Source organism: Amblyraja radiata, chromosome 26 (assembly GCF_010909765.2).
Source record: "Amblyraja radiata isolate CabotCenter1 chromosome 26, sAmbRad1.1.pri, whole genome shotgun sequence".
NCBI lineage: Eukaryota > Metazoa > Chordata > Chondrichthyes > Rajiformes > Rajidae > Amblyraja > Amblyraja radiata.
This window is the reverse complement of record NC_045981.1, coordinates 20815394-20838797: the sequence shown is the minus strand read 5'-3', so window position 1 is coordinate 20838797 and position 23404 is coordinate 20815394. Positions and strand designations below refer to the sequence as shown.

At 42.0% G+C, this 23404-nt stretch overlaps 1 protein-coding gene across 1 annotated transcript; it reads left to right on the top strand.

Annotated features, from left to right (window-relative positions):
• Window positions 1-6632: 6632 nt before the first annotated feature.
• sumo2 (small ubiquitin like modifier 2) lies at window positions 6633-16748 on the top strand. The gene is made up of 4 exons (XM_033044444.1): window positions 6633-6833; window positions 13625-13753; window positions 14587-14658; window positions 16086-16748. The coding sequence occupies exons 1-4, from the start codon at window positions 6813-6815 to the stop codon at window positions 16146-16148; spliced, it is 285 nt and encodes a 94-aa protein (XP_032900335.1). The 5' UTR covers window positions 6633-6812; the 3' UTR covers window positions 16149-16748.
• The last annotated feature ends 6656 nt before the right edge of the window (window positions 16749-23404 follow it).

Below are 23404 nucleotides of genomic sequence, written 5' to 3'. Positions count from 1 at the left end.
GACAAGTGACAGCCTGTTAGGACCAGTAGTTACAGGGGCTGCAGTATTGGAACTTCATTAAGAGTACACTGGTTATTTTGTTCTTCACTTAGTAGCACTCTCATCTCTGAGCCAGTAGTTTGTGGGTTCAAGGCTTATTCTAGAAATTCCAGCTCCAAAGGTTCTCAGGTGACATTCCATTTAAAGCAAAAAAAACATTCCAACACCTGTAGTCATAAGGTCATAAGTGATAGGAGTAGAATCAGCCCATTCGGCCCATCAAGTCTACTCCGCCAATCAATCATGGCTGATGTATCTCTCCATCCTAACCCCATTCTGCTGCCTTCTCCAATAACCTCTGACACCTGTACTAATCAAGAGTCTATCTATCTGCATTAAAAAATATCCACTGCCAGTCTCAACAGCCTTCTGTGGCAAAGAATTCCACAGATTCACAACCCTCTGACTAAAGAAATTCCTCCTCATCTCCTTCCTAAAAGAGCGTCCTTTAATTCTGAGGCTATGACCTCTAGTCCTAGACTCTCCGACTAGTGCAAACATCCTCTCCACATCCACTCTACCCAAGCCTTTCACTATTCTGTATGTTTCAATGGGCCCCCCCCTCATTCTTCTAAACTCCAGCGAGTACAGGCCCATTGCCAACGCCCATCATAGGTTAACCTCCTCATTCCTGGGATCATTCTTGTAAACCTCTCTGGACCCTCTCCAGAGCCAGCACATCCGTCCTCAGAAATGGTGCCCAAAATTGCTCACAATATTCCAAATGTGGCCCTATCAGCGCTTTATAGACCCTCAGCATTACATCCCTGTTTTTCTATACAAGCCCTCTTGAAATAAATGCTAGTATTGGGTTTGCTTTCTTTACTACCGATTCGACTTGCAGATTAACTTTTTGGGAATCCTAAACCAGCTCTCCCAAGTCCCTTTGCACCTCCGTTTTCTGGATTCACTCCCCATTTAGAAACTAGTCTACGCCTTTATTCCTGCTACCAAAATGCATGACCACACTTTATTACACTATATCCCATCTGCCACTTCTCTGCCCACTCTCCCAACTTTTCCAAGTCCTTCTGCAAAGTCCCTGTTTTCTCTACACTACCAGCCCTTCTACCTATTTCGTATTATCCTCAAACTTGGCCACAAAGCCTTCAATCCCCTCGTCCAAATCATTAATATACAATATATGGTTTTTTGTGTCTCCATGATACTCCATCTATCTGTGTATGCAAATGATAATTGTTCTAATTATGGATAATGCAAGTAATATTGCGAGCTGCTTGGATTCATCTTTTTTATTCAATTCTCCATATTATCTCATAAATGTGCAAATGATGTGCATTTTCATCTACCATTCTGCTCCCCATTTTCTAAAGTACTATTCATGTCCTCTGAATCTCATATTATTTTCATATTTCCTTGTTTCATAGAAGGAGGTTATTCAGCCCAAAAAGTAAATGAGAGCTCTCAGATCAATCTTATTCCAGGAGCTGTACGTGATGGATTTGTGTATCATCGTGTGACTCACTCGAGAACAGACGCATGCACGGTCCCCACCACCTGGGACGCCGCACGATTGGCAGTCCCGCCAACAGTCTGTTTGTTTTATCATCATACTTTTAATTTTTTTTGTGTGTTAAAAGTTCATGTAAATGTTCTCTGGTTTGTTTTATGTCGGGGGAGTGGTTGGTGGAAACTTTTATTGAGTTTCCTACCTTGCCGGAGATGCGATTAATTTTCGGATCGCATTCTCCGATCGCTCTGCAGCCTACCATCGATGGAGCTGGAGGCCTCCTTGGATTGACCTTGGGCCCCACCGGGGGACGCATCGGAGTCGATCCCTGGCCTGCAGACTTTACATCGGGAGCTCACAGTTTCGGGAGCGGCCGTGGATGTCGGGACCAGCCCCGACCTGGGGTTCGATTGTCCGGCGTGGGGAAGCTGACATCCATCCAATGCAGGAGCTGATCGCCTCGAAGCGAAGGGCCTGCCGCCGTCAAGATCATCCCGTCAATGGAAGGCTCGAGGCCCACGACCGCGGGAGAGCAAAGGGAAGAGAATGAACTTTTTTTCGCCTTCCATCACAGTGAGGAATGTGGAGGCGTCACTGTGATGGATGTTTATGTTAAAATGTGTTTTGTGTGTTCCGTTGCTTTTTATTTTTGTATGACTGACTTGGCAAATGAAATTCCTCGTATGCTGCAAAACATACTTGCCTTATGAACTTTAAGTTTATGAAAGAGAAAGAAAGAGATTAATAAAGATATATAATAATTTTTATGTAGGGGTTCCCTGAGACATGACAATTATTTCAAGGGTTCCGCAAGGGTAAAAAGGTTGAAAAACACTGGTCTGGAGAATGGTGATGTTGGAGACATAAATCCACACCAACCATCAATCACCCATGCACATTACTTTGATGTTATCCCACTTTCTCATGCACTTCCTTCACATTGAGAGCAATGAGAGATTGGTAATGGCCTACATTTGTGTTAATCTTGTGAACAATCTAACACCCCTGAAATTTGCATACAAGAAAAACAGGGGACTCCATTTTACTTGCTCAACATTTAATGCTGGATCACCTTGACAATAAGAACACTTATGTCAGGAATGGGTAGGGGGACCGGAGAGGGTTGGAGGAGTGTGATATGTAGAGGGAAAATGTGTGGGGGATTGAAGGGAAAGGGATTGGATGCAGAGGGAAAAGGATTGAAAGTCAAAGAATGAGGCTGGATAAAAGCGGGAGGCATGGAGCAAAAGTGTGTGGGGGTAGGAGGGTGAGTAAAGGGGGAGCAGGGAATAGTTGAATAAAGAGTTAAGAGTGTTTTATTGTCATATGTCCCAGATGGAACGATAATATTCTTACTTGCAGCAGCACAACAGAATATGTAAACATAGTACACTGTAAATAATATAATAAACAAGAAAAAAAAGTTCAGTGCGGGATATTTGCGAGTGGGCAATGTCTGAATACCCGTCCAAAAGTGTGATAATCAGCTGCTAAAGCTTCCACTTTACAACTGTCTCATCGTCCTGGTAGATGATTCTGAACATGACATTATCTTTAAATCTTTGGAGCATCTTGGTATCTCAGTTCCTTCCTCAGATCTTTACCTTGAGAGTCTCTTCGACCAATTTAATTAATTCCATGTAATATCAAGAAATGACCAAGGCAACTGGGTCTGTCAAAAGCTGTGGAACATTGCAACATACTGACGAAGTGCTGAAGCTTTGCACTCCAGAACCAGTTTCAACTTCACAATTCATGCTGTCTGGCTATAATGCTGGCACTTGCCCAAGAATGTAGAAAAATGTCTGAGTTGTCCTGTCCACAAAAAGGAGAAATTGATTTTAGTTGATTAGTGCCCAGTTAACATCTTCTCAATCAGCAGCACAGTGATGAAAAGTGTTATTGGCACAGGTATTTCTCAAAAGATTCTCAAATATCCGGAGGCCACTTAGCCAACAATATCAGGTCTCAGAACATTAACCTTCCTACTCTCCTTACTTCCCTAGAGCCCTGCAACTTATTGTCTCTGAGTTGCCTTTCACTTCACCTGACTTGGTTTAGTTCTGAAATTCAACGTGAAAACAGGGCCTTTGGCCCGCCGAGTCCACACCGACCATCGATCACCCGTGCACACTAGTTCTATCTTATATAATTTTCTCATCCATTCCCTTCACATTAGGAGCAATTTTATGGAAGCCAATTAACCTGTAGACTTGCACATCTTTGGGATGTGAGAGAAAATAAGAGCATCCAGAGGAATCACAGGGAGAACATGCAAACTCCATACTGTAAACACCTGAGGTCAGGATCGAACTTGGGTCCCTGGCGCTGTGAGGTAGCAGCTCTATCAGTTAGGTCAACATGCAGCTCAAGACTTGGAGAGGATGGAGGGCAGTTGTGATGAGGAGAGATTGGAAAGGTTGGTTTTATTCTCATTGGAACATAGGAGGCTGAGGGGTGAACTTACAAAGGTTTACAAAATGAGGGGCACATTTAGGATAGTATTTTTTTCCAGGATCGTGGAATCTCGAACCAAAGGGCATTTGTTTAAATTGAGAGGGGAGAAATTTAAAGGTGAATTGAGGGGTAAGATTTTCATAGAGGGTGGTGTCTATCTGGAACAAGCTGGCAAGGGAAGTGACAACTGTAACATTTAAAAGCCATTTGGAGAAATACTTAAGATAAGAGAGACCTAAAGGGATATGGGCCTAATGTGACAAATTAGATTAGTGTAGATGGGCATCAGGGTTCGAATGAACGAGATGGGCCAAAGCAGCCTATTTCTGTACCATTCTATGATTCTAGGACCCTATTGTAAAATACAACAATTAACCTATCAGCGAGTCATTCGTTTATGGAAGGAAACTGAAGAACTCACACACTCTGAGGAAGAACAGTCAAACCCCACACAAACACACCCAGAGGTCAGGCTCATACTCAGACCTCTGCAGCTGTACCAACTAATATGTTGATCTTCTTTTTATTTTGGATTTAGGCAAGACCATTTAGCTTCAAATTTCATTGCAGCCTTGGTCCAAACAATCCCCAATGAGCTGAATGCAGAGCTGAGGTGAAAATGACCGCCCTTGATAACCACGTAGCACTTGATTGTGTAGCATCAAAAAGAGCCGAAAAAGCAAATGAAAAGACATCAGATGAAAGTACCACTGGCAGGAATCGTACCTCACTCAAATGAAGATGTTCGTGGTTGTTGGAGGTTAATAATTTAAATACCAGGATATCACTGCAGAATTTCCTCAGGTATATGTTGTGGACCCAACCATCTTCAGCTGGTTTCCATTCATGCCATACACCTGCCTGACTTAGAAACAGATCACATTAGTAACTGAGATTAGTTACAGATAAGTGGAGAAATGGCAGATGAAGTTTTCATCCGAATGAGGTGTTGTACTTTGAGGGGTCGAATATGAGAAAGTTCACAGCAAGGAACATAACAACAATGATGTACAGGGAGGTTTTGGGGTCCAAGTCCATAGCTCCCTGAAAGTGGCAATACAAGTAGATAAGATTGGTAAAGAAGGCAAATGGTATGCTTGTCTTCATTAGTCAAGGCATGGAGTATAAGAGTTAGGAAGTCATATTGCAGCTTAAAACATTGTTTAGGGCACATTTGGACTATTATGTGCAGTTCTGGTTGCTCCATTACAGGAAGCCTGCAGTCTTTGGAGTGTTCAGAAGAGGTTTACCAGAATGCTGCCTGGATTAGAGGGTATTAGCTAGGAGAGATTGGACAAACTTGGATTGTTTTCTCTGGTGTATTGAAGGTTGTGGGGAGACTTGATAGAAGTATATAACATTCTGAGATGCATAGATAGGGTAGACAGAATCTTTTTCCCAGGGTGGAAACGTCAAAGGGAGAACACAAGTACTGCACATGCTGGAATATTGAGAAAAAAACAAAGTGCTGGAAGATCTCAGCAGGTCACACAGCATCTGTGGAGAGGAATTGACAGATGACTTTTCAAGAAGAGGCCCTTCTTCACTCAAGCCCCCACAGGTGCTTCCTTATCAGCTGAGTTTCTCCAGCAATTGTTTTTTGCTGGAAATGTCAGATTAGATGGTATAATTTCAAGGTCAAAGGGGGGGAAAGTTGTAAAGGAGATCAGCAGTTCATATTTTTTTAATATAGAGTGGTGGGTGCCTGAAACACACTGTCTGGGAAAGTGGAGGACCCAGATATAATAATGCCATTTAAGAGGCTTTTACCAGGCATGTGAAAATGCAGGGAATGTAGGGATATAGATCACAAGCAGAGAAGATTTGTTTATTTTGGCAAAGATAGACACAAAAAGCTGGAATAACTCAGTGGGACAAGCAGCATATCTGGAGAGAAGGAACGAGTGACATTTTGGGTCGAGACCTTTCTTCAGACCATCCGTTTGGTTTAGATATTGTGGGCCAAAGGGCCTGTGTTGAGTTGCCTTGTGAGTAAATTATAGTACCATCTACCTAATAGTACTAGGGCAAAACCTTCACCAACAAACAGCTCATGACTCCTTCCCAAGGGCAATTTGGGATGGATAAAATACACTCTGGCCTTGCCATAAATATCCACATCCCATATAATGAATAAACAAAGATGGTTCCTGATAACTTACACTACTGTACATGATCCCAATCTACTATTTGTCAGTGTTGGTAAGGATGCTTAATATCATAGGTGAGTCCATCTAATTAAACAAAGAGCTAGGTGGCAACACAAGGAACTGCAGAATCTTGAGAAAAACACACAGAGCTGAAGTAACTCAGCTGGTCAGGTAGCATCTGTGGAGGGAATACTCAGGGGGGCTTTCCGGTCGAGATCCTTCTTCAGACCCAGAGATGGGTGGAGTACGGGAGCGAGCATTCAGAAATGGGAAGAGAACAGGGTCCACTACCTGAGTATCAGGCCTACAAAGCAGGGTGAAGTGCAGATGCACCCTACGCTCTCTGCAATTGTGCAAGGCGACATCCCACCCTCTGCCCTACCTGCCATCCCTCCAAGTGAGGGTGAGGGTGCGCGATCCATCCCTGACGTAATCGGCGTTGTCCTGGGTGAGTCACGTGTGCTGGTCCTCCGCGGCGCGCGCCTGGCCCCGCCCCCTGCCACTCTTCCCGCCTCACGCTGTTGACGCGCGCCCAATCGGGTTCGGGGCCGGGTCGCGGGGACACGCACGTTGCCTTTTATCATCGTACGTGCGCGCGAGCGAGAGCCGCCGGGGGCGCGCACCGGTCTCCCCTCCCCCATTAATCCTGCTCCCTCTCTGTCTTTGTGCCGGAGAGACGTAGGCGAGAAGACACAATGGCGGACGAGAAGCCCAAGGTAACGCGGAGCGGGAGGCGGGGGAAGGGCGGCGGCAGGTCGAAGGCGGCAGCTCGGCTGCCATCCGTTCTCTGGCTCTCGCTTTTCGCCCCGCGCCGCCGCGGTTTGGCGAAGTTTGGACCGTGGCCGCTCGTTCGGCCCAATTTGAAATTTTGCCGCCATATTCGGTACGACCTGGGCCCGAGGCCGGGATCACTCGGAGCACGCCTCCCCGAAGGCCGCGAGGCCCCGCTGCAGGCCGGAGGCTCTGCCAGCTGAGCGGGGTGCGGCGGGGAAGGTTGGTGCAATTGTTGGTGTCCGACATGTGGGAGTCTCATCCGAGCGGCTGAAGCCCGAAACTGGCGGCCCCAGCAGCACGCCTCCTGCGCTGTCGGTGGTAATGGGAGCCCGGCTCCGGGCTATACAAACGTATGTATGTGAGATACTTTAGCATCTAAAACTCGGACGCCTGTAGTGTGTTTTTAAATCCACGCTATCCCGCCAAAGGTTCACAACTCGGGTAGACGCAGTCTGTCCTTATGCAGTATTTTCGGTGCCCAGTTGTGGCATTCTGGGGTATATTTATACACAGCAAGCTCCAACATAGAACAATGCGATAATGAATAGACTACCAATGTAACTCCCAGACTGTCCGAGCTAATTTTCAATTGGAGCATCAAGATTTCAGCATCTCTTGTTACTCTACAACGAGCATGCCAATCACCAAGGTTGCTGCTGATCTACTCAACAAATTTCCTGCCCTTTTCGTGTGTCCTTTGATTTCTATAATGTATTGTTATGTTTTGAATGCAATCAATTACAGCACCACAGATGTCCAAGTTATAGTATGCCAAGGTTCATCACCCCCTGGATGCAGAAAATCCTCATCTCGGTCCTAAATATATATTTTAGGATACCTATTATTTTCAGCTTACTGCAGATGGGTAGTACCTTGCACTATGGTGACAATACCTCCAACAGTGTTGTCCACATACAGGTTTTGAGCCAAAGCACTGACAATTCTCCCCCCCCTCAGAAGGATGTTGCTCAGCTGACTGAGTTCTTCGGCAGATTGTTTAAGAAGTAACTGCATATGCTGGAGAAACTCAGCGGGTGAGGAAGCATCTATGGAGCGAAGGAAATAGATGAACGTTTAGGCAATAGGCAACGTTTCGGGCCGAAACCCTTCTTCAGACAGATGAGGTTCAGCCTGAAACGGTGCCTATTTCCTTCACTCCATAGATGCTGCCTCACCCGCTGAGTTTCTCCAGCATTTTTGTCTACCTTCTTCGGCAAATTGTTTGTTGCTTCAGATTCCAGTATCTGCAGTTTCTGTTGTCTGGCCAACCTCTATCAGATTGCATATTGGCATAGATAGTACTGTCTGAATTGTAGAAGCCTTGTATTTGTATATTGCAGTGTTATATGGGTCTTATGGCTATACAGTATCTTATGGTCAATCTGCAGTTAACATTCTCAGAGATCTGGACTCCATTGCTATGCCTTCTGGAAAGTAAACATGATTGAGCATGATGAATGACAAGAATTAGATACAGGAGTAGGCCTCGTGTCTCATTCAACAAAATCATGGTTATATTTTCTCTCAGCTGCTTTTCTGCACTAACCGCATAGATATATATATCTCTAGATTGCAAACACTCAATGATCAGGTCTTCGTGGGCCTCTTGAACAGAAAACGACAACATTTCACTGCCATATGGGTGAAGATTTTATTTCATCTGCCTTTGATGACTGATGCAATATTTTGAGACTGACCCCCAGAGCAAGGCATGCTCACTTGTCCCCTAACGCAAGGCATATCTGTGCCTCTCTCTATTCTATTGAAATCCATGTTAATACTCATTAAATATCAGCAAGACTTGTTATTGACTTTGTTTGCTGTGCCTTAGTTGGTACTGTGCTTGAATCTACAACCTTCTGACTCCAGAGTTGTGCAGAAAAATTATTTTGCTGGTTGTGTTGGAGATGTTTTATTTTGGCTGAGATAATATTTCTTCTTTTGTCTGGACACAGCATTTTGCAGCATTTCTTTAAAGAGCAAGGTGATTTTCTAGTACCCCAACCGATGTTTATCCCAACTCAACGTTACCAAGCTAAGAAATATGGTCATTATCGCATTGCCATAGGTATAAAGTTGCTGTGTGCTAATTAGCAACCCAATTTCCAATATAACTGATAATGTTTCAAAGTCAAATGTCATTTTCTGAAGGAATAACACTTTCTCCCTCTTGTACCCATTGTCTGATAGATTTTGATGAATGAAAACCCACATAAAAAAATCTAGCTGCTGTCTTCTATTTATTTACATTAACCCTTTCACACTGTTGAAAGCACGGTGCAAGTGGAGAACCAGTAACACGTAATCTAGAAATAATTTATTTGAGCTTCAGACAATAGCCCATTGGGTTGAGTATTAGAGGTTCCTGCACCCCGTGAATCTGTAATTCCGAAATAAAATGAGAACCTTTTTGAGTAGGGTAGAGTAAACAGTAGAGTGATTTATAAGCTAGTGAAACTTCAGGTATTTTGATTCTGGCAACTTCCTGGTTTTCATGAGTAAGTTAGTGTATGCATTTTAATTATAACTTAAAGGCTCAGACTTCAGTTATTCTTGTGGCCCTGTAATTCTGTACAAAGTTCCTTTGTGTGTTTAAAAGTGTGCAAATGCATAGAAAGATGAAAAAACAATGTTAATAAGTGAGTAATCTGTTAATGTGGGGTAGACAGCAATTTGATTACCAAGCCTGTACAGTCCCAAATCAATGTTTTTATCTGTTAATTGAGCAAAATAACATATTCCGTAATGCAATTCATTGCCTATAGTCTAACAGAAGGCAACATTTGGCCATTGAGAAATGTTCTGCAAATAGGTGAGTTGTGGTAGATTAAAAAGCAAGGTAGAGCTTGAAGAGCTGCGGTTTCCATTTGGTTCTTTCTTGGTAGCAATTAAGTTTTTCGTGGTTATGTTCTCCATTATCTCACCATTTACAGTAGTAATCTGCAAGAGATGATATCTTTTAACTCATTTATTTTGTATTGAGATTATTTATGTATAGTATGGAATATACCTGTTGACCCATAGCTGTAATGTTCATGATATCATATAAGTATGAGAAGCAAAATATGAATTCTGAAATGATCTGCAGGTTAGGTGCCATATGAAGAAGATTGAGCTGCTGGGGGTAGTGTTTCAGGCAGCCAAGGTGGTGGATAGTGGCATTTAAGAGATTTTGGATAGGCACATGGATATGCAAGGAATGGGGGGGACATGGATTATATGCAGGCAGAAAAGATTTGGTTTTGACATCATGTTCAGCACAGACCTTGTAGGCCGATGGGCCTGTTCTTGTGCTTTACTGTTCTATGTTCATCAATTTGGATTGAGTATAGTGTGCACTTGTAGGTAACTTTTGCTTTCCACTTCATGGAATATGCAAAAGGGAAATAAGCCATTCACTTTATGCCAGTGTTTGTCTTCCCAAGTGCTCAATTCCAAAATGCATCTCCTACCACTTGTATGTGGCATTTTTTTTGCATTTGACAAGCGTCCATCTTCTAGAGAGTACTGGCTTTACTGATGCTGTACTTCATAGACCTGCTGGAGTCGCCATACACACAGGTTGTGTAATTGAATGAACGTAAGTGTTACTAATTATTTCCTCTGTTTCAGTACCCTCACTATTGTCAGAAGGTAGTGCATTCCAGCATGAAAAATCTGGGTTCAGTTGTAAGTGCACTACCAAGCGCATTGTGCATTGTTGGAGGTGCCACGGTTAAACCAATGCCAGATCTCTTCCCTTTAAAAAGACCCCAAGGCACCATTTGAATTATCTGTATTCATGGAGTGATATTCGTCTATTAATAATCACATGGTTTTTGGGGACCTTGCTTCCTCGCAGTTGTGTGGTATTTTAGTTTGGGGGGGGGGGGGGGGGGTTGGGTCATTTGAGAAATTCATGTGCTAAGTGGTCATGTTGGCAAATTTGGGAAGTCATGGCCTCGCAATGCCTTTTCCTAGCTTTGTGGTGTATGCTTACTTTAAAGATGTGCTAAGTTCCCGTTCAGGCCATTAATATATCAGGAAGAGCAGAGATACAGGACTTGGCCTTGCAGTTGGTCAGTTTCATTTCCAGTGATTTAAAAAAAAATAAAGGTATTGCTGGCAGAAAGTGTTCTCTTGATACTCTTTATTTGATGCTGCTCCTATCAATGAGGAAACTAGAGCCAGATGTCACAATTTCAGTATATAATTTCAGTGCACAATAATAAAAATGTTCTAATTTAGAAATGTTTTTCATTACTTTCCTACTTTTGTACTCTGTCTCTAATCATAAAGCCAGGATACCATTTATTATAATCACTTTCTCAATATGCCCATCCCCTTTCAATGCTCACATATCCTTTGTGTTTTTGTACCCTTATTGGAATTGACCTCTTTGATTTATGTTGCCTCACAATTCTTTTTACCAAAATGTAACACTTCACATTTGACAGCATGAAATTTCATCTGGCACATATCTGCTCATTCACACAGTGGCTGTTTCTCCAATAGCAGCATCGTTATATAAGTTAGTCTTTATGAAAGAATCAAGCAAAGCCTTGTGAATTTATGAATTACCGAGCCTTTTTGGTATATAACTGTAACAAACAGCAGATCTGGAGAAATTAGTTTAATGCATTTAGATTTTCAGAAGGCTCTTGGAAAGACGCTATACCACACTAGAAGTTCTTAAAAAAGAGTGCGTATCTGGATAGACTCAAAAAGCTGGAGTAACTCAGCGGGACAGACAGCATCTCTGGAGAGAACGAATGGGTGATTTTTTGGGTCGAGATCCTTCTTCAAACTAGTCAGGGAAAAGGGAAACGAGATGTATGGACAATGATGTATAGAGATAAAGAACAATGAAAGATATGTGAAAATGTAACAATGATTAAGGAAACAGGCCATTGTTAGTACCTGGAGTTTGGGACGATGTGCTGGTGTTGTTTGTGGTTTGGTTCCTGGATGTGAACAAACTCTCTAATCTTATTCTTCTCGGATTTGGAGGCTCTAACCAGTGAGGTGCTGGATCCCAGTTATTTATTAATATTAATTTCTGTTGTTGATGCAAAGTTTAGGTGAGCACTGACGTGATGAGGGTGCAGAGCAGCTTGAGCAGGAAGTAGATTAATGAGGTGGGTATGGCAATTGGAATAAGTGAAAAAAATCATGATCTACTTTGGTAAAAAACAGAATCTATATCTTTAAATAGGGAGAGGTTAGTTTTTTTTCCGACATTAATCATTGAAAGTTAACATGCAGGTGAGCTAAGCAATTAGCAGGGCAAATTGTATGTTGACTCTTTATTGTGGTTAATTTATATATAAAAATACAATTTTCTGTAGTCAATACTTAAATTGCTGAAACCTGATGATTTTGAGAACAGAAGGCTGGGTAGGGAGCATAGCAGGAAAGCAGTAGACAGGAGGCATAATACTGCAAATGCTATAATCTGGAGCATAAAATAGAATGCTGAAAGTACTTAGCAGGTCGAGCAGCACTAAGTGAGAGATTCGAGCTAGGGATCCTAAATAAGTAAGTCAGCAGTAAATTAATGTATGTCATTCTGTTAGGGAAGCAAACTGGACATTAAAGAAATAGAGGCTTTAATTCTACATAGTGTCTTCTGTATCTGTTTCAGGACATCTTAAAATACTTAATAGATAGTAACATATGTATGAAGTTCTTTGAACGAGGAATATTGTAATATAGGAAATGCAGCAGTCATTTGTACACAAATGCTTTGATAAACATCAAAAAAATGTAATAAATGACATTGATCCTTTTTTGATGTTGATTTGATTAGATGAGAGATAAATCCCTGTTCTGGCTGCCATAAAGAGCATAAGGGGTCTGAATTTAACAGCTCGCTTGAAAGATATACCCAGTCAGTGCCCCATTCCCTCAGTACAACACTAGATTTTTATACTTGCCTTCCATGGGACTTGACCTACAACCTGGTGACTCCATGAGGCAATGGTGTCACCAGCCGAGCCTGGACTGAAGGTGAACAGCAAGCTCTTTTATCTGAGATCTGAATGGACAAATGTGTTTTTTTTTCCCCCCAGTAAACCTGCATCTTGCACATTTCCTGGTGCCTCTTCATAAATTAGTGGCCCTTGGAGGTGGATGTACTATAAACTGATCCAGTGTGAGTGGCTATTATGCCACATATACACTGCCATGATCTAGTTGAGCCAACAGCTGGTTGTGTTGCAATACCTGTTTAAAGCCATTGTTTATTACTAAGAATAATGCAAATTATTAGGTGATCGGATAACTAATTGCATTTATAAAGGGATGGGCAGGGTAGAAGAATACAGTTGTTCCATTTGAAGAATTTGGCTTTTTCTGGCCCCAAGATGAAAAGTCAGGAGACTATAAACTTCACAGAACTGTACAGCTTTGGAATTCATTGATAACAATGAAGATTAGTGTTTTCCAAGGAATATGAAAAAGATTGCAAAATTATGACACATTATTTGTTCATGTGGAGGCTAAATGGACAATTTCCATATTACAACTGTACCTTTGTGTCTTTAAGTTTGCAGCTAATTAAATGTTGACCCTGTGATATAGTCTGATTTAGTTGCAGATGGTGTTTACCCCAAAGCACTGTGGGCAAAGCATTCAATTCTGGTGATTTTACTCATCTGTTATAGGTGGCTTATTTCTGGTGCAGGAATGTCTTTTTGTCTGACATTTAACCTTCGTTCAATCCACTCTCACCTACTGTATTTCTTCTCTACAGGATGTGCTGAAATCAGAAAACGACCACATTAACCTGAAGGTGGCAGGCCAAGATGGTTCAGTTGTGCAGTTCAAAATCAAAAAGCATACACCTCTAAGCAAACTGATGAAAGCATACTGTGAACGCCAGGTACAACAACTTGAATTAGTGTTTAAATCTTGGGTAATAACTAATATAATGCCCCCACGATTTGGTGAGCATGATTCATGAATCAAATCTGCTTGTCGGTGTCTAATGGTTTTGTCAAAAAAAGCATAATGTTGAGGTGTTATAGCGATAGAAAGGGATTTCATGCAGAAGATTTTTAGATCAAGTATGTTCTCTGCAATTTAGGCTCTTGAGTTAGTCCTGGTTTTTTGTCTGGCTGACTGCAGGTACAGAATGGATTAATAGAGTTGAATTGCAATTACTGATACGTACTACCAGGTATGTAGATGAGGAATAATCTCCACTGATATTCACTGGGCAGATGCTTTAAAATATAATAAAGATTGCCAATATTTGGAATTCTCCCCCCCCCCCCAAAGGACCTCTGGGGAGTGAACTGCACCAAGTAGAGTATATTATTATGAAATGGAAACTATCCTGTCAAGCCCATTTGTGGGAATAGTTTCACAGTAGCAGTATTCATCCTTTGACAACCTGCTATAATCTGATCAGGGTCTGTTCCCATGAGAGAGCATCTTTGGGGGGGCAGCAATTAGTAAATTCTACAGCAAATTACAGAGCGAGCATTCTTAATCCTCATACCTTTTATAGTGTATTACGTTCTCCCGAGAAATACCTCGGCCCTTGTGTGGCTAGCAGCAGACGGGTTGGATTGATCTCCATAGAATAAGTTATTGATCTCCATAGAAGTTATGGCTTTGGGCACCATTATTGTCCATGGTGTGTGTGTTGTGTTGTGCAGGTACTGATCTTGTCCCTTTTTATGGACCTGAAAACCTGTCTTATTTTTCCAGGGGTTGGCAATTCGACAGATCAGATTCCGGTTTGATGGACAGCCCATTAATGAAACGGACACGCCAGCACAGGTATGATCTAGTCCTGGCACACACCTCTGCAATGGAAGAAGGTCGAGCCTGGGAAAGGCACTGATTGGACTTCTTTATGTTAAGCTTTCTATCTTTTAGAGAATTCCTTTAATTTAGTAACATATTGTCCCTTTTATTGACACGCTATTCAAGTGAGATTAAGATTTTAGTTGCCCAACAGCCTATCATTTTTCTTTGCAGGATCAAATCCTGGAAGTCAACCTGTGACAAACCTGGCTTGCACTGGGTGGGGAGCCTTCGATGCCAATAATTGTCCTAGATAGCAAAACTCTGCAGCTGGAAGTGAGGTTCTCCAAGTCTTCTGACATGTAAGGGGTGGCCAGATTGTCATATCTCCTTGCGACATAGAAAGCCAGTTGACCCACCGGTCTCTGCTTCAGAGCCCAATATTGTTTCTCCCCCTACTTCGCTGTAACATTCTGTCCAACATACCGATTACGCTCCCTGATTCTTTCCCGCCGCTTGCAACAGTAGTAAATCACAGCAGCCAGTTAACCTTTCGAACAGCACCACTTTGGGATGCGGGAGGAAACCAGACCACCCAGAGGAAACCAATGTGGTCATATTTAGTTTAGAGATACAGCATGTAAACTGGCCCTTCAACCCCCGAGTCCTCACTGACCAAAGGTTACCCATACACTAGTTCTATCCTACACATTAGGTACAATTTACAGAGGCAAATTAACCTACAAACCTGCATGTTTTGGGAATGTGGGTGAAAACTACAGCTCCCGGAAAAACGCACCCAGTCACAGGGAGAACGTACAAACTCCGTACAGACAGCACCCGTAGTCTGGATCGAACCTGGCGCTGTAAGGCAGCAACTCCACAGTTGCGCACACCTGTGTGGAAGGTGCAAACTTCATTCACCACCTGGGCTGTTGAAGTTGTGTGAAACTCTATTACCTGCAGCCACATGCCACTGCATCTAGTGAGAAAGAAGACACATGCCGGGATAGGAAGTTACACTTTTATTTGGGGGGGGGGGGCGGGGGTTGGGGGTTGTTCTGGTTCGTGGGTAGTGGTAAGAATTATTTTATCACAATGCTTGTCCTGAGGGATCCGTTACCAGGCATAAAGAATTATCGTTGCGATTACAAACCCTTACATTGAATGTTTTTTGTTGGGTACCAGTGGTAAAAGGATGGCAGAATACATTATTAGAAGACGGAGGTAAATAACTGCTAATAATATGAGCAATTACTGTAGGATGCCAGTCATAGAAAATGGTTGGACTTGAAGGTTTAAACTGTGTGGTAAAGTTGTCTATTCTAAGGTTTCCCCATTCCTTCTAATTTTATTTCCTTTCTGGCTTCCCCTCCTGAAATTCCTAACTACACATGTTTCTGCTTCATCTTGTTCTCATCACTTTTGGTATTTTGGTCTCAGTTGTTGTGTTCTTGCAGTTGGAGATGGAAGACGAGGACACAATTGACGTATTCCAGCAGCAAACTGGAGGCCATTACTGACGGCTCTTGCTCCCCATGTGATTGCCAGATCCATGGATCATTTGTGCTTCTAACACAGCAAGTTACTCTCAGCAGCAGTTTGGAAAACACTTGTAGAATATTTTGCATCCGTGTACACCTTCATAACAGCATTTATTGTTTGCTGGTTAATCTTATTACATTTGATTTTAAATAATAAAAGTGACCAGTTTATAAAGAACAATCGGAACTCAATGGTTTTTACTGGAGTGTCTGACAGTATGATTACTTGACCAAACAAGATTTCTAAGCCCAAAAATATCCATTTGACAAACTATATTTTTATTCTATCTGTTTGTGTTTGGCTCCTGATCTAGCTTAAATTTGCAATAAAATAAATTATTCATTTCACTGTTTTAATTTAGTTGAAACTGGTATTTCTCAATCAAATGCTGCCATTTCCTGTATCACTGCAAAGACGAGCAAATTATTTTATACAATTTATATTGTTGTAGACCCACAGAGCATTCCTGGTGCTGTGTTTAAAGTGGTGTAATATAGGTCAGAAGATGAATTCCCTCATTTTTGTTTTTTTCATGTATGCCTGTTTTCATAAATTCCTTATTAAAACACAAAACTGAACATGTTATGTGTTATCTTTCTTTTGGATGCCTCTCTTTTGGGTCTCTTTCTCTTGTTATTGCATTTGGGCTTGACTGGTAGTCAGTACCTCTGTTACACTGAGTGATATTTTTTGGTCCATGATCTCTCTGTGTTCCCTGATGTGAGCCTTTTAAAAATATGTCATGGGCAAGATGGGCTGAAATGGTTACCTCCTTGTGCTCCATATTTGAAATCCAACACCATGGGTGACTGCCACTTAGAATGTTGACTGGAAAATAACATGAATGTGACCAATCTTTTAAAGAGGAACTAGAATCCTCTTTTGCCTAGATGTTGAGTTGACTCAATTAACTACTGATTGTTGTACCATCTTGCACAGAAAGTACTGCATTGTCACAAGTTGTTATCATAGAGTAGAAACAGTCCCTTCAACCCACTGAGTCCACACCACCAATCAAACACTCATTTGCACTAACCATTTTTTATTCTCCACATCTCCCGCCATACACCATTTACAGTGACCAACCACCCAACCCACTGCATTGTAGGCATGTTGGAAGAAATCCACATGGTTACTGGGAGAACTTGCAAACTCCACACATTATAGGTCAGGGTTGAATCAGATTGAATAGCTATTTTAAATCTTTTATGCAATGAGACATGGTTAGTTCAGAACAGGTTTGGCCAAACCCTCTGGGTCTTGGAGCTGCAGGTAATAATTTTCAAAAGTTCAAGAGCTGCAAGAAATGCACAACGTTTGTGTTTTTATTGCTAACACTTCATCTTATAATACCTGGGATTTCCTGGTGCCATAACCAATTATTCTGTGCCATAACCAATTATTCCTGGTGGTCTTGAGTCCCCATTCTGATTGTAAGCCTTTTGGCAGATGCATTGTTTGTTACTTAAGTTTTGAATTATTTAGACATAAATTTGCAGTCACTACTGCAATAAACTCTCAACATGAGTTGTATTACACAGAATAACAAAAAAAGCTGTGATTGGTTTGTTGGTTGTTTAGGTAAACTTTAACAAGGTTACAATGTTATTCCTTAACCCTGATTTTAGAGAATATTCAGTTGAAACAATGAGATATGTCCTGTGACATTTCAAGTTGTTCCCATTGTGAGTGAGCAATGCTTGTCAATATGGTCCAATGGTTTGCCATTGTTAACAATTAATACAAAATCATTTACCCTTCTGTTTTGTTTTTTATTCAGATTTTAATCAATTTATTGCCATGTACATTCCAGTACAATAAAATTCCTTGTTCACGAAGATAACAGAATAAACTATATATACAGCAATGGTGAAAAAACAAAAAAATATAAGGATGAGTGCAAAACAACAGAATGGTGCATGATTGTAGTGCAAAAGAATATTAAAGTACAATACTGGAGTAATCAAATGAGATAATAGTATGTGGCAGCACTTCCAGGAATGGAGTGTGAAACAGGTGACTGGGTCAGGATTCTGATGGCAGTGGGAAAGAACCTGTTCTTAAATCTGGACATCCGAGCTTTTAACCTATATTTTCTCCTAGAAGGTAGGAGAGAGATAAGGGAATGCCCAGGTGGCAGGCAGGATTCAATGCACCATGAAGATGGATTGGAAAGGAGGTGACGAGCTGGTGATCAACTGAGTTGTGTTCACTATTCTCAGGGGGTTCAGGCAGACGAGCAGATTAGTCGGCGTACCAGGCTGAGATGCATCCTGTCAGAATACTTTCTATAGTGTATATGCAGGAGTTCAAGAGAATCCTCATTGACGTGCTGAATCGTCTCTGATGCCTAAAAAAGTATATAGACTGGTTCACTTACTTGATCACCACATCAGTGTGATATGGATGCTGAATAACTTGAAGCTGTTAACCATTTCCACAGCAGCTGAGGAAGGGTTGTGTTCACCCCTGTACTTCCTTGGGTCAATATCCATCTCTTTGCCTTACTGATGTTAAGGGCCCTTAAATTCTTTCCTGTCCTTCATCCTATCATTGTAGATCTGGCCAACGCCTGAGGCATCATTGACAAACTTAAAGATTGGGTCAGCTGAGGCTCCAGATCTACTTATAGTAGAGAATTCCAAAGATTTACTGTCCTTTGTTTGAAGATTTTTCAACTCATCTCAGTCCTAAATGATCTACCACTTGCCCTAATATTATGACCCCAGCTCTCGACTCAACAGCCTACTGAAAGCTGTGAGAATTTTGCAAGTTTCAATTGACTTGCAAAATTCAAGTTTCAACTGACCTCTCATTCTTCTAAACTCTGGAGAATACCTAGCCTTATTCACTCAATTTCTCTTCCTCTGGCAAACATGTCATCCCTGGAACTTTGTGTTAATACCTCCAGGGCAAGTACATATTTTTCTAATATGTCTTGCACACGGACAAAAACAATGATCTAGGGAACTTGGCGTAGTTAACCGTGATGTCTCAAAGAAAGTCCATATTAGAGAAGAAAAGGTGCTGGAGGTCTTAAAATGCATAAAGGTGGATAGATGCCTGGGACCTGATCAAATGTATCTTAGGATATTGTGGAAAGTTGGGAAAGAAATGTGGGGCCACAGGCAGAAATATTTGTTTCATCAATCGGCACAGGTGAGATGGTGGAAGACTGGAGGGTGGCTAAAGCATAAGAAGACCTGCAAGAAAAATCAAGAGATGTGTTACTGAAGAAGTTTTGGAGGGACAGGATCTGTCTGCATTTGTAAAGGCAAACACTAATTAGGGATTGACACAAAAAGCTGGACTAACTGCAGGACAGGCAGCATCTCTGGAGAGAAGGATTACTAATTTGTGATAGTCACTGTGGCTTTGAAGAGATGGCGCACAATAACTCCAGCCTTCAAGAGCTTTTATCCACCGTGGTGCTCTCCCCCTCGCCTTAAAGCTCTCTGGATACCCGGAAAACAATGATACCTATGTTAGACTTCTATTTATTGACTATAGTTCAACTTTCAACATCATGATCTCATCCATACTCATCTTAGATTAGATTAGATTAGATTCCTTTATTGTCATTCAGACCTTTCGGTCTGAACGAAATTTTGTTTCCCTACAGTCATACATATAATAAAAAATGACAAAACACACACAATCAACACAAATTTAACATCCACCACAGTGAGTTCACCAAACACCTCCTCACTGTGATGGAAGGCAAAATCTTAAAGTCTCTGTCTCTTCCCTCTTTGCTCTCCCTCTGTTCTCAAATCTAGAACTAAAAGTCAGCACCCCTTATGCCACTGGATCTTTGACTGACCCACAGATCACAATCAATGAGGATGCATGACAACACAGACCATAATAATTCTCAATACTCATGTCCCGCAAGGATGCATTCTCAGTTCCATACTACACTTCCTATATACTCAATACTGCAGCTAAATCCGGCTGTAACTCCATCTACATGTTTGCATATGACAGCACTGTGGTGGGCTGAATCATAAACAATGACAAGATGGAGTACAGGAAGGAAATAGAGAACTTAGTAACATGGCAGATGGGGCTCGTCAGCCTGGGAAGGCAGTCCATCTAGGAGAGGGAAAACAGATTTAAAACCTCCACTGCCTTGTGGCCATATCCAGTCATAGAAAAGGCTCCAGGAGTAAACCTCAAGAAAATCTGGAGTCGGAGCCCCCAAGACAGTTCGTCATTGTCTACAACCTCGCTCAGGCAGCTCCTACGATGGCGCTGGTGCCAAACTGTAACGGCCCTGCTGTTCCATTGGATCAATCAGCGACGTGGAGAGGGCAGACGTGATGCATGGGCAACAGCCTGACCTCCATATGACATCGCCCAGGCTTGCATCCGACAAACTAGGACCGTCATGACCGAGGGGGGCCTACAAAAGTAACATGGTGTCAGGACGACAACCGTTTCCACAATGGTAACAAGATGAAGGAGCTAGTTATCGACATCAGGAAATGTGATGGAGACTTCAGGGAACATAGAAATTGAAATGGTTAAGAAATTCAAGTTCCTTGGAGTAAGTATTACGAACAATTTGTCATGAACCAACCATATTGAAGTGACAGCCAAGTGACAACACCTCTGCTTTCTCAGGAGACTGAGGAAATTCTAAATTAAATTCTTGCTCCACCCCAATCATTCCTTCTCTCTGCTTCCGTTGGGCAGAAGATACAGAAGTTTGAAAGTGTGCTCCACTAGACGCAGGAACAGCCTCTTCTCTGTTATTAGGCTTCTGAATGATCTTTCCAGAAGCCAGGGTACTGTTTTGATTCACCTCTACCCCATTGCGGACATTGGACTTTGGTTCGAACAGGTGCACAACATTGCTGAGAACTATATTCTGCACTCTGTATCTTTCCTTTTGCTCTACCTACAGTACTTGAGTTTGGGTTTATTGTATTTATGTATAGTATCTGATTTGATTGGATGGCATGCAAAACAAAGCTTTTCACTGTACGTCGGTACACGTGACTACAATAAACCTAAATCTTGTGCATGGCAAAACTTGTCTCATAAATTTGATTAAGTGTTTTGGTGAGTTAAGAAGATTGATAAGAGCGGTGTAGTAGATATTGTCTACATTAAAATAGCTGGAAAGTAGGAGAGAGGGTAGTGATTGTGTTATTTTTCAGACATCCTATGACCAGCAGTATGCCACAGGGATCAGTGCTGGTTCATAGTTTATATTCATGATTTGGGTGAGAATAAGGATGGCATGGTTAGTAAGTTTGCAGTTATTAAAATTGGTGGTACACTAGAGAGTGAAGAAGAATGTCTACAATTACAACAAGATCTTGATTAACTGCATAACTTTCCTACCGCTGATGTTAGGCTCACCAGCCTGTAGTTCACAGGTTTGTTCTTTTAGCCTTTCTTCAATAAAGAGACAATTTTAGGCACCTCCAGTCTTCCAGTACCTCACATACAGCTGAAAAGGATATTAAAATCTCTGCCAAGGCACCTGAAATTTGTTCCCTGGGTTTCCCCAACATTCCCAGATATACTTGGTCAGGCCTTTATGCACATCAACACCGCCATCATCTGCTATTTTGTAATGTAGATAGGTTTCAGGACATCTGCCCTTATTTCTCCAGCTTCCCCATGACCGTCCCTACTTTCCATAACCTTCTCCACAGTAAATCTAAATGAGAAGCACACATTTTACCAATCCCTTGTGCCTCTATGCATGGAAGACCGCATTGATCCTTAAGGGACTTATCCTATCCCTAGTTATATTTTTGTTCCTAATGCACTGACAGAATCTCTTAGGATTCCCCTTTATCTTATCTGCCAAGGATATATCATGTCCTTTTTGAGCTCTCCATATTTTTCCCCCAGGAAATCTATGGAATGCCAGAATCACTCATTCGTCAGAGCCAGTTGCTACAGTAAATCCCACCGATTCATGGAAAGCCATAACCCCAATCACACCTGGTGGTGGACTAAGCACAGCACCAACACAGAAACATAGAAAATAGGTGCCCTTTGAGCCAGCACTGCCATTCAATATGACCATGGCTGATTATCCAAAATCTGGCCTTTTCCCCATATCCCTTGATTCCCTTAGCCCTAAGAGCTAAATCTAACTCTCCCTTGAAAACATCCAGTGAATTGGCCTCCCACTGCCTTCAGTGGCAGATAATTCCACAGATTCGCAACTCTCTGGGTGGAAAAGGTTTTCCTCATTTGAGTCCTAAATGGCTTACCTCTTATTTTTAAACTGTGACTCCTGGTTCTGGACTCCCCGAACATCGGGAACATTTTTCCTGCATCTAGTCTGTCCAATCCTCTAAGAATTTTATGTGTTTCTATAAGATTACCTCTCATCCTTCTAAATTCCAGCGAATACAAGCCCAGTCGACCCATTCTTTCATCATACATCAGTCCCGCCATCCCGGGAATTAACCTGGTGAACCTACGTTGCACTCCCTCAATAGCACTAATGTCTTTCCTCAAATTAGGAGACCAAAATTGCACACAATACTCCAGGTGTGGTCTCACAAGGCTTTGTACAACTGCAGTAGGACCTCCTTGCACCAAACTCAAATCCACTCGCAATGAAGGCTTTCTTCACTGTCTGCTGTACCTGCATGCTTACTTTCAGTGACTGATGTACAAGCACACCCAGGTCTCATTGCACCTCCCCTTCTCCTAATCTGACACCATTCAGATAATAATCTGCCTTCCTGTTCTTGCCACCAAAATGGATAACCTCATATTTATCCACATTAAACTGCATCTGCTGTCTCTGCCCACTCACCCAACCTATCCAAGTCATCCTGCTGCCTCATAGCATCCTCCTCGCAGCTCACACTGCCACCCAGCTTTGTGTCATCCGCAAACTTGGAGATGTTACATTTAATTCCCTTGTTTAAATTGTTTATATTGTAAATAACGGGTCCCAGCACTGAGCCTTGCGGCACCCCACTAGGCACTGCCTGCCATTCTGAAAACGACCCGTTAATTCCCACTCTTTGCATCCTGTCTGCCAACCAGTTATCCATGTCAATACCCTACCCCCAATATCATGTGCTCTAATTTTGCACACAAATCTCTTGTGTGGGACCTTGTCAAAGGCTTTTTGGAAGTCCAGATGCACCACATCCACTGGCTTTCCCTTATCCATTGTACTTGTTACATCCTCAAAATATTCCAAAAGATTAGTCAAGCATAATTTCTCCTACATAAATCCATGCTGACT